Genomic DNA, 12,696 nt, shown 5'->3' on the forward strand with positions numbered 1-12,696 from the left:
CCCGCCAATTATTTATTTTGAAATTATCAAAACTGTGGTCTGCCAGCTCCGATTCCTGATAAAATAGTTGTATTCTGTGATAAAGCTTGCTTTCCCTACTTGTTATCTTCTATACCGTGGTATGGTTAGGTTTAATTATGGAATTAGACCGACAAAATATGTTCGAAGCGTTTATGTCCTCCTGAAAAATTTGTAATTTTGGACATACGCCTTTTGCGATTTAGGCCGACGTATGGTTTCATAAATAAACTGACAGCATGTGTGGTCTCCGTTTCACAATTAAAGTGAATTGACCTCTTATCAAATTTAGAAGAATATACTGAATAAAATTTGTTTATACCTACTCTAACGCAGTTTTCTACGACCTACACGAATAGGTCAAAACAAAAAAAACTGCATGTATTTCGTTGCATCGTAGTGCGGCAGAGTGATCAGAATATAAATCACACACACCCATCGTACCTAGGCGTAAAATGGTGGGGGGGGGGTCTACAGCCCCTTGGAATTTTGTTTAGCAGCCCCATTATGTAAATTGTTTTTTTAGTTAAAATGTTTAGAATAAATGTTGTTTACCAGAAACATAATAGGCTAAAGCCCCCCTACATAAATTCATAACGCTACGTCTAAGAATATATGAACACGTCTACTATCCCTTGCTGCTAGGATAGGACTAACTATACTCTAGCTATAGCTAGTGAGGCTCCGTGTCTGTCTAACTGTATGGGATGAGGCCCTTCATTATAAATGGAAATATATATATAATTTTAAAAACATAATAATATGAACTAATGATTTAAAGTACATTATAAAGTAGTGCAGCATACTAGTGCCTATTTGATGGGATCTTGTGGGAACAAAATATGTGTTTGACGTTTATGTTATCAGCTCATTTTGTTCTATTATAAAATAAACTCATATTTAGAAAATATTTAAACTATAAAACAATAATTTTTTATGTGTGGAAAACTATCCCAAAATAGTAATTTATAAAGTATTACGATAATTGATACAGACATGGTAGGTATTTCATTATATTTGTATACAACTGTTAATAGTATTAGTACCTATTGGAATCTGAAATGATTTGGTACTGGCATATTATAATATATTCAAAACTACATTTTTTTTTTTATCAGACATTAATAAAAACAAAGTGTCTTTTTTTGTCAAAAACAAACAAATCATAAAATTGAAATGAATAACTATTGATTATGGTTGTTGTTAAAGTCTTTTGTAAGTAATTCACTGGTAAGGCGTACAGTACCCAGTCGGACTCTGCCCAATACAGGTTACTAAATACCAACATTGTTAGAAACAGTTAGCCTGTGCATATGAAAATAAAGTTCAACTATTTTTTTCTAACAATGTTAAATCCTGATTCTCTCTTGCTGATATCAGTTCATTTCTTTTAAAGGTCAAGTGAAATGATATTTATTAAATAAAGAAAAAATTTAATTTCAAAATATGATTTGCTTTAAGTATAAAATATAAACATACATCTAATCTAATTGTTTCATTTTTGCATTATTTTGATTGTTTGCTACTTCATAAAAATATTTTTATACCATTAAAAATACGTTGTTGGCTAAACAATGAATTTTAGAGTTAATAATTAATAATTAACAAAAATTTAAAATTTTGTTGTTTTATGCTTAGGCTATTTAAAAAATAAACAAAATAAAAAAATAATTGTAAATAATAAAGATACATTAATATAATAAAATATATCAGGTATAAAAAAAAATTATGTGCACAGAATAGTAGCTTAAGAACATAAATATAAAAACACGCACATACCCTGTCATTTTTTCCCTAACTATAAAATTATTCATCATCATTAATGACAATAACTCCTTCATCTTTCGGATCATACTCCCTTAAAAACAAAAAAAAAAAAATCAGAAAATTGAATTTGCATTTTATGTGTTATAACAATTAAATAAATAATACATACAAGAATTCCTTCTTAAGTTTTTCAAACTCTTCTGTCATAGTACTCCTTAAATCTTTTACCAAGCACCGCATAGATGCCTTAAAAATTTCTTTCACTAAATTACTAGAACCATGTATGCATTCAAAACGGATGCACTCGGACCATACTTCTGTATATGTAACCAATTTAAAATTAGCTTCAATTATATTGTAGGAAAATTTCATCAGCCTCTCGCCAAATCTCATTATCGGTAAAAATTAAATTGTTGGTAAAGGGCATTTTTAATTATTGAAAAGTTTCTCTAGGATTATGTACATATTTTTTCCTATGATACAAAAGCGTAATATAATTTTTTTATTATTTTATTTCACATAAACCTATAACACTTATCAATCACATTAACTGTTTAATGAATTGTTATATCTTACAATAAAACAATACAATAATGAATATTGAAAAAGCTAAAAAAAAACATGGGTTTATAGAGATGTTAATATTTAGTGCCTCTACACAAATTATAGAGCTGACATTTATACTAAGTGGCGCTTCAAAAAAATATTAAAATTTTGCCGTTAATGAGTTTTGGCAGTAAGCCGATTATTTGATACTCACCAATGTCTGTGTCGCCAAAAGTATTGCATACATCGTTATATAATTTTCTAATAGTTTTTAATTTGGTAATTCCTGAGTTCTGATTTTGTTCAAATGTGATCATGGACATATACAACTGTTTACATTCTGGTTTTATGGCTCTGAGTTTAGTAAACAATTCACGAGTTGATAGTATTCCATTGTGAACAACGTTCCATGCTAAATATTCAGGCCTGATTATAAAATTGATTTCCGGAAATGGAAAATGCGATCCTTCATGATATAATTGTTGGAGCTAAATAGAAATAAATACTGTTATAAAACAACTATATATTTTACAGAGAGAAAATAATTTAATAATTTAATATCTACATAAAAATCAAACACTTATAGATAAGTATTGAGTGGGTCTGCTGTCAGCTGATATTTTTGATATTGGAAGAGTAAAAATTAAAAAATGTACTGCAAGGAATTATTGGGAAATAAATAATTTAGCTAAATGTCACTGAAATGTGTTTAAATGTAAAGATTTAACTGTATAAACATTTTAAATCATAAAATATATTTTACGAGGATATCAAAACAAAATGCCAGCAATAACTAGGAAAATAAAAAGTTAATTCATTAAGAACTAAATACCGGGATGGATTGGGCCATCAGGAAATCCCTGATTGGCCATGTACTAACTAGTTGACTGTCTGTGATGTCACTGTGTAACTAGTTAAAGCTGTTAAAGGTTGATTTTATGATTAAGGTGTTAATCAGTTTCTTTTAAACTAATGTATTATAATATTTTCTATTTCTACTGGTAAGATATGTTTTATTATATAAGTAAATAGTCATATTGTAATATTTTTCAAATAGTACCTACATACTATGTATTTCAAGTAGGCAATGTGATTTTGAACTAAAAATTACATCTAATAACAACTAGTTATCTGTATATTATCTTATATTTGTTTGTGCAAACCTCAATAATATATTATAATATAATTATTTTGGTAGAAACAACAAACACACCATAAAACTAAACATTTAAAGGACTAAAAAAAATTATCACCTTTGGTATTTTATACTTGCCCCTGAAGCCCCCAACAATACATGTAAATAAAAACTTATTTTCCCGGGCCGGTCTGAAATTCCAATTCGTCCTTCATTAAGTATTATATATTTATTAAATTTATAAGTATTAATCAACTTTGTATTTACAATTTTAAAAATGCTACAAACTTATGTTATTATTCTTAATTTTTTAAAATCTGATTTTATTGCATAATTTTAATATCCAAAATAGTTATTATATTTTAAAGCTGGAAGGACTGTGAATTGGATATAAACAATGTTTTTCAATATGTCATATTATAAAAACCATCAACATTGTTATTTCTTTTTTTGTTAGTAAGTTGTTATTATATGATTATTTTTACTATTAATTTATCTTACATATTATTAATTATATTAATGATAATATATTTATACTGAATTAATACATATTTTAAAATTAAGTAAAAAATTTATATTTAATACTGTTTTTTTAACTTTAACATATTTTGTTTCAGTTTATTATACTGAAATAATTAATATACTATGAATCATACATTTTTGACTATATAAAAATAAATAAATAAATATTATGATCTTCACTTTTTTTTATTTTATTCATAAAAAAAGTTAAATATTCTGATATTTACAGTTATTAAGTGACTAAAATATTAATAAATATTATAGTCAAAATGCATTTATACGTTATATTATTATCAACATAGTAAGTTTAAAATAAAAATACACTAGCCAGTAGAAATTAATGAGTCACAGAACTATGATATGGTACATACTATACATACTACCTATATACAAATTAATTTAGGGTTGGAATGTAAATAGCATGTAATATAATATTATGTGTTATGACCACGATGGTCAAACAAATCAAGTATGAACTGTAATAACCAGGGCTTGGGACTTGTAATACTTAAAATCATTAAAATAAGCGTTTAAAAACATCATTATAAGCACTCAAATAAGCATTTAAAAAACTTAAATTTAAGCAAAAATATTTAATAAAAAAAAAAAAACTCTCTTTTTACATGATAAAGTAGGTACTAGACATTATTTGTATAAATGGGCTAAAAATAATGATCAAGAAAAGTTTCTAACTAAAAAAATCAAAAAATTCAAAATAAATCTTTATATTACAAAAAAATCAAACTTCACTTTCGTGACATTTTGCATTATTGTTTATGGATTTCCGAGGGATTTTCTGAAAAATCAAATGTAAATGATATTTACAAAGAGCTATAAAAAAAAAAAATTTATTTATTAATTAAATCTTACCATCATTATCGCATGAATGATTTAAATTTAATTCTATCAAAAACCACTTTGCAGGATAAAACCATAAAACAGTAGAAAAACTGGTCAAAAAAAGCAAAATAACCAGAAGAAATGTTAATAAGCATTTTTTTGAAAATTCTTAGAAAAAGCAAAAAAAAAAAAAGCAGTTTTCAATTTCATAATTGAACATGTTGTAACACAACATGCACTCCCATAGCACTCTGCTATATTTTAATTCAATCCATAAAAATAAGGTAATGCTTTAAGTCCCGAGCCCTGGTAGTAAGTTTCAATTAACTAATTTTGAATAGGTTTATCATTGAGAAATCATCAAAATATTAACACTTATATTACCAATTTTGGGTGAGTGTTCCCCAAGTAAAAAATTAGAATTTTCCACAAAGGCAGTGATTTGCTTTGTAAAGCCCGAACACCTTCTTGAAAAGCTTCAATAATCATATCAAGACTGTCATAGTTCAAATAACATGTTATTAAATTAACCCAGATGTCAACATCATCTTTTATCACCTCAACTGCATTTCTCATTATTTTATCATAATCTTGAATTGTGTTATCAGCCTGAATAAAAATAAATAAATTGTTATTTAAATTAAACAATAAATTGTATTTTATAAAAATGTACTTACCCAATAAATGTATTGCTCAGCTTTACATAATGCTTTATTATCATGAGCTTCTTGAAAGGCTCGTTCCATTGTTTCATTCATAAAATTTCTGATTGTTTCTTTTTTCATGCGATAAGATTTTCGAATTTCTATAACATGATCAATATAAAAGTTCCATAACTTATGTTTATTTTGTAGAGGTAAATTTTCTTTTAATCCATCTTCATAGGTTTTAATGCAGTTTCTATAAAACAAATAGGTAAGTATCACAAAAATATATTTTTTTATTGCTTGGATACTGACCTAATACCATTAATATAATTTTTATCATAGTGTAATTGCTCAGTCTCCTTATGATAGATAAAACCATCAAAATGAATTTTTGCTAATTTTTGCCACATTAATTCACTATGACTATACTTCTTAACCATATCTCTAAATAAAAATAATATATTTTTAAAAATATATGTTAAATTGTACTAAAAATTAATCAATACCTGACTACATTGCATTGCAGTTCTCTAACTGCACTTAATTTTATTGCTCTGTCCAATAATATAAAATGAAATTCGATGTCACCTTCAAAACGTTTTATTAGGCTTCTATATTTTTCAATAGCAATTGGGAGTGAGGCTCCTTCAGTCTTTTCTAAATGTTGTACTTCTACCCAGAACTCTTCTACATATAAATTTTTACAATTTTCGTGATATTTTAATCCTTCCGCAAAATATCGTCTAGCTGATTCAATATCATTTCGGTCATCAAATGCGTACGTTGCTGCAGTTAAATACACTTCAGGGTCACTATGGTATCTCAACATGAGTGTATCCAACATGATGCTACATCTAGTAATAAATAATATCTGAAATAAAAAGTTTAATATTATTAAATAAATATTTCATAATGAATAAACAAATTCACCATTAACTATTTAATTTTAATTCAACAATAAAATGGAAATATGCTAATACATATTTGAATGGTTGTTTAAATTGTTGGTTTCCACTATCGCACAAACATGACTCAATACCACACAAAATGCCTAACCCAATACTACACACAAAAATATTATGATATCGTACACATTTATAAAAATATATGCCTAATTCTATACACAATTATAGGTGCAATATTGCACAAATTTATTAAAACCAATACAAATTAAAAATAATACATACAATTATTACATAGAATTAAATTAAAATTTCATGAATTCAAGATACACATTTCAAATTCAAAAATGTTATATCATAAAATTAAAAATAGCATCTATATAGTAAATGTATACAATAGGGTGATTATACGTCCCATTTTCAATGGGACAGTCGAGTTTTTCATACACCTATCCCATTATCCCCTGGGGAACCTTCATGACATTAAAATGTGCAGTTTCAGAAAGTACATCAAGAATTTATGAAAATCAAAAATAAAATTGAGGTAGTTGGAACTGAAGACCAGAAATTACTGGATTATCATTTCAAAAGAATTTTGCAGTTATATGTACTACTGAAAGATTATTTCTTCAGCATAAATAAGTGTCCAACAGTTTTAAAGAACGATAGTTATTTCCGAGTTATGACCTTTTTTGTCACGTGACAAATATACAACTAAATTTGTGTGTGGTAATGGAATATACAGTATTTTAATATGTGTGCGGTTTGTCCTATGCATATTTTGCACATTTGTACTGTAATGGGTGACGCCCATTTAAATTTATAAATATTCAAAACCTTTTCAACATAATATTTAAACTATATAATTTGAAAATATATTATCAACAATAAAATTTCAATACCTAATAATATTATAATTATTTTAAAATATTATTGAAAGAAAAATGATAATAAAAGAATTGCATATTATTTATTGTATTTTGTTATTTATTATTCGATGATTAAGGTGTAGAAGGCATGGATTTACCACGAGATGTATGGTCCATACTTAATAGAATCCGAACTGGTCACGGCCGGTGCAGCTCCATGATGTTCAAATGGGGTCTTAAGGACAGCCCTACGTGTGATTGCGGTCACGATAACCAAACAATACACCATATTGTGGAAGATTGCCTTGAAAAGGAGGTTCAATCGGGGCATTGAGGGAATTTATGCGGCAAATAATGAAGCATTAGAATGGATTCGAGAACTAGACATTGCCTTATGACTATGGATTTTATCTGTAAACAATGACCACGTGCCCCTACTTTTATTATTTATTTATTTAATTATTTACATTTTATATTTATATTTTTAACTGTAGTTATTTTATTTTTATTTTGTACTCATGTTATGATTTATATTTGATATATATTGTGACCTTAACTGTGTTGATTTGTATACCAGCCATACAAAATAAATAAATTCGATGATTGATGGATACAAGATGATTGATATAAGACTTCCTACAGAAAAAAAATAAGGTTTCTAATCTAATGAAAATACAATTATCATTTTGTATAGTATGTATGGGAGACAACAATCAGAATAACATGTTGAATTGTTGTCATACCTATCTTTATATGCTGCAATGGCACTCGTAAAATATAAACCTAAGAGGGAAGAGGGACTAAGTTAAAAGCACAATGTAGAAAAGATAAGGTGATACCACTTCCCTATCTCGCAATATAAAAAAAACGGATGCCAAAATGAACAGCAATTCATGAGTTCAGAAATCTCTAAACAGAGTACACCACCCAGGGGCCTATTTTGTTTCAAGTTGTAATGCGTAAATGGGTTATTATATATTTAAAGATGTATTTAAAATGTAAATATAATGTTCATAATATGAATATATAATAGGTGGAATATATTATTATTTTATAGATATAAACCAATTATATTATATTAACCAATTATTGTTATATTATCTATACTATGTTATTATGTTAAATAAGTATATATGCAGTTATTGAACATTAAATTGAATAAATAAATACAATATTCAACTAATAGTTTATTTATTTGTCAATAAGTTATCGATATATTTTAATATAATTATAACTAGCTATATTTTATAGGCTTTCATTTAAGCTGATACAATAAAAATTTTATTGATATTTATACAAAAAAAACAACTTTAATTTGACTTTTCGGCAGTGGTGGTTTTGACATGCAATTTTACATGAGGCGGAAAAATATTAAATAGTAAATACACTATTACTTTACACAGGAACCAAATATTATGTTAATGTATTCTTTAAATGTTACGGGTTATCAAAATGGAGCGGAAAGATTAGCCAGTTACAATTAAATAGCTCATAAGTTACATTACAGTGACGGGCAGCCATTCCCACATTGGTAGGTACAACTATACAAGTTCTATACAAAAAAATAATATTCAATATTGCTGTTTATTAAACTTAAATTCTAAATCATTTAATGTCTGAATCATATAAATTAAAATTCAAAATTCAAAATAATACAAAATTTAAAGAAACAAATATTTTTTATTTTCCTGAAAATTACAAGTGAGGCACCGCCTCACTTGCCTCACCCCCAAAATCACCACTGCTTTTCGGTACTTTATTTTTGTTTAATGTAGGAAAACTCGGAGGAATCTAATTAAGGAATTTTGTATTAAATTTTCAAATTTCTATTTAAATAAATAATTTTTGTATGATTTTCTAACTAAAATAATTTGCAAATTTTCATTATTTCTTGAAAATTCTTACTTCAGACGTTCATAAAAAAATATTGTGGATTTACGCTCAACTCTTTTCTTAATTTCCACCAACAACTTATGAGGAACCAACCTTGCACTTAAATTTCAAGTTTTTTGAAAGAGCGAACATTTTTTTTAAAAAACTTATAAAAAAATCAAATTATACGCTGTCTATAAATCGCTCAAAAAGAGTTAAACGTTTTTGAAAATTGTATGGTGCATCGAAAATGATAATATAAATATTCTGATGCCTAGTTTAAGGATCAATAAAAAAAAAAATTCTGTGAAAACGTCATATTGTGTAAATGGTGGATATACATATCTTTAGGATTAGTAGTTACTAATAATTAAAATCTAATTTGTCAAAAACTAGTTTTATGTAAAAACCTCATTTTTCCCTTAATTTATTTTTTGTTTTCCCGATGCTTCCGAATACTATTTGATTATTTTACTTTTGACCCCCAAAGTACCAACTAAATTCACTTTTCTACCAGAAAAGATGCTGAAGTAGAAAATCAAAAAACTATTATCGACTCAAAAGGCTAAAACTCACATTAATTTTTGATTTCATTCTTGAAATACCAGCAATAAAATTATAACTATACCTAATAAGTAATACCTAATACTAATACCTGACTATTAAAAGGAATTGTATTTTTAATTTTAATTTTATAACACTATATTATCATACTAATTATGTTTTTATTTTTAGATAATTATTTATATTAACTTAATTGATGGGTTTTTATTATTTTAATTATTAAAAATAGTAATTATTCAAGGAACATCTAAAAAAATGTTAATTTATTATTTAATTAGTTATTTATGTATTTTAATATTATACCACTAAATTCTACAATGAATAATATAACCAAATGTGTCTTGACTCTTGACTGACTGATAAATCATAAATATAAAAGTTAGTAAAATGTAAAGAGTAGCTACTCGTTTATTTTAATTACTGAAAATAGTTCTTATTCAACGAACACATTGAAGTATATAATACAACACTTGTTAAGTTTTAACTTCACAAACTTATTATTTTACAAAGAAAAGACTCTCTTCCTCATATTTTACATGCAATGTATTTTAGAGGAAAAACAGGCATTCAGGTGAATAGTGTCGCTACCTACCGCGCTCCCGCGATACTATCAGACTGCCGTCGAAATTGGCACCTAGAATATTTAGAAGTGGTATCACCTTATCTTCTCTACATCGTGGTTAAAAGTAGCTATATAATACGTAAAAAATTATTAAAAACTTAATATCCACTAAAATAACATAGGGCATGGCCCCCCTTTCCCATATGGGCAGCCTTGATGGATATTTAACTGGTATAGTATATAAAGTACTTTTGGAATTCACAATATATATATATATATAGTATATATAAGCAAGATTGATGATTGTATACGGTATTTACCACTATAAAGTTGTTTAAAATAGTTATAGAGATAAAATTACTAATTCTTAATTAAAATTGTTAATTTTTATATATTTTTAATTATACTAAGAAAAAAACTACATTATTTTTTTGACGTGATTATATATTTTTAATTGTAGTATGGACAAAACTACATTAATTAATTTTTTGACATGCTAATATACTAAGCAGTCTACTATGTACTGTAGACCGCATACTAGAGCAGAAACATGATGGTAGTCAGTGTACAAGAGCGGCACCAAAATTATTATATAAAGTAGGCTTTGGAGATTTCCCAATATTCTTAGTCAATGTAAAAATTAAAAAACAGCTGATATATTTAAATTTAAAACTATGACAGTGTTCTAGTTGATTTGCATGCATGTGGACAAAATCGCTTGTATTTTTCTGCATGCGGGCAACGCAATGCATGCGATACAGCATGGTCAGAATAAAAACTGCACGTACTCCCCCTGCACCAGCTAAAACATTACATGAATGTTGTAATTTGTTCACTTACATTATTTGAACAGAATTCAATATATTCTGACAGTGAAGTCTTTACAACAGGAAACAAATGAAACATAGTGGTGTACATATCGTTGATACGATTTGATAAAATGGTAAGTATTTCAGTGTCAAGATACTCTGTGTTGTTTTCTTTCAGTTCTTGCTATAAAATAAAATAGATAATAATAATAATATAATAAATATCAATTGTTATAATCTTACTTCAATTTTAAGTTGACATGTATCGAGCATATTTAATTCAGTTTTTATTTGTTTCAAAAATTCCTCTCTGGTGGCCAACCCAAGCGTAATTTTCTGATTAAGCGATTTACGATCATTGTTTAGCTTTCTTAAATGTAAAAATCAAGTAAAACAAATTAAATATAAATAAAATAAAAAATACTGGTTTAAGAAATGTATGATTACGTTAGTTTTTCCCATTCCATTATGCTATAAGTTTTCATAAAATTGACTTCAGAATCCATTTCATCTGGCGACATGATGTGAAACAATTTCTTGTTTCTTGAATGTGCCGTGTAATTGAACAAATTAACAAGTCCAAAAAGTTGTAGTAGGTAGCAATAAGATACCACAATTTCAGCACGAGATCAATAATGTTCAGATTTCATATACCATCATGCTAAGTGGTAGAGCTTTGTTCTAACAGCTAGAAAGTGATACTAGAATTAAATCAAATTATTTCATAATTTTATTAAACCTACTATGACATCATGTATTTTATAACAAATTTTTAGATTCTTTGCAATAGAACTGTACGTATAAGACATTAAATCTTATTTTGGATAATGAGTAAAAATCATTAGAATAAGGCATGCGGTGTTTCGAAAAAATTTACAAAATATGTAAACAAATTACTTTAGTACTTACATCACTACTGTGTTCAAATAACTGTGTTTGCCATTTTGTCAAAAATTGGTCGACATTGAGATCGTGTTTGTGATCGAGAAGGCTTAATGTTATCCTCTAGTAACAAGCTCTTGAATGGAATCTCAGTATTTTATATAATATTGATATGTTAATTCACGTTTGAGGATTGAAAACAGTCAGCATCTCATAGCCGGCACATACTTCGCAGCTACTTTAAAAAATGATAGCGATAGACTAGAACACAATAATCATTGTTATTCTTGGTTAGATTCCATTACTATCGTTATAGTCTCACGCATTTACACGTTTTGAAGTTTAGAATTTTTGATCAGACAATTAAAAAAAATTATATCTATTGTAATTGATTGAATTATATTCCATTATGTTTGAATGTTTAGTTCACGGACTGGGAAGTAGGAATACGGTTAGTGGCGGCGGCAGGCGGCGTCAGCGGTCGGCGTCGTCGTAAAAATTTGTTGTTGTTTGCTACCGGCTACCGGCTACCACGGTTATCTACAGATAAACAACTGATAACCTCGCTACCTCTACAAACGCAGATAATAACCAAATAATATTCCGAAATATCGGCATTAACGTAGTCCTTTATTTAAAATAAAAACTAATTAAAAACTAACGTTTAATTTTATTTTTTTAACTGAACTAGTTAACTAGTTATTACATTTTCTTATTGAAGGTTGTACTTTGTACTTTATTATTTTTATATTATTATTATC

At 27.0% G+C, this 12,696-nt stretch overlaps 1 protein-coding gene across 4 annotated transcripts; it reads right to left on the reverse strand.

The window, feature by feature from the left end:
* Positions 1–1,003: 1,003 nt before the first annotated feature.
* Positions 1,004–12,418, reverse strand: LOC100167656. 4 transcript variants are annotated; one of them, XM_008191540.3, is made up of 12 exons: positions 12,266–12,418; positions 11,963–12,196; positions 11,501–11,741; positions 11,297–11,423; positions 11,085–11,237; positions 5,982–6,346; positions 5,788–5,919; positions 5,506–5,728; positions 5,213–5,437; positions 2,546–2,819; positions 1,955–2,102; positions 1,004–1,876 (listed from the first exon to the last, which is right to left on the reverse strand). In XM_008191540.3, the coding sequence occupies exons 3-12, from the start codon at positions 11,572–11,574 to the stop codon at positions 1,825–1,827; spliced, it is 1,773 nt and encodes a 590-aa protein (XP_008189762.1). In that variant the 5' UTR covers positions 11,575–11,741; positions 11,963–12,196; positions 12,266–12,418; the 3' UTR covers positions 1,004–1,824. The 4 variants fall into 4 exon arrangements, with proteins under 4 accessions (XP_008189762.1, XP_008189761.1, XP_001942643.1 ...); XM_008191539.3 differs by having other exon boundaries at positions 12,258–12,418; XM_001942608.5 differs by having other exon boundaries at positions 11,963–12,418.
* Between the last annotated feature and the right edge of the window lie 278 nt (positions 12,419–12,696).

This window comes from Acyrthosiphon pisum, chromosome X, assembly GCF_005508785.2.
Source record: "Acyrthosiphon pisum isolate AL4f chromosome X, pea_aphid_22Mar2018_4r6ur, whole genome shotgun sequence".
Classification (NCBI taxonomy): Eukaryota; Metazoa; Arthropoda; class Insecta; order Hemiptera; family Aphididae; genus Acyrthosiphon; species Acyrthosiphon pisum.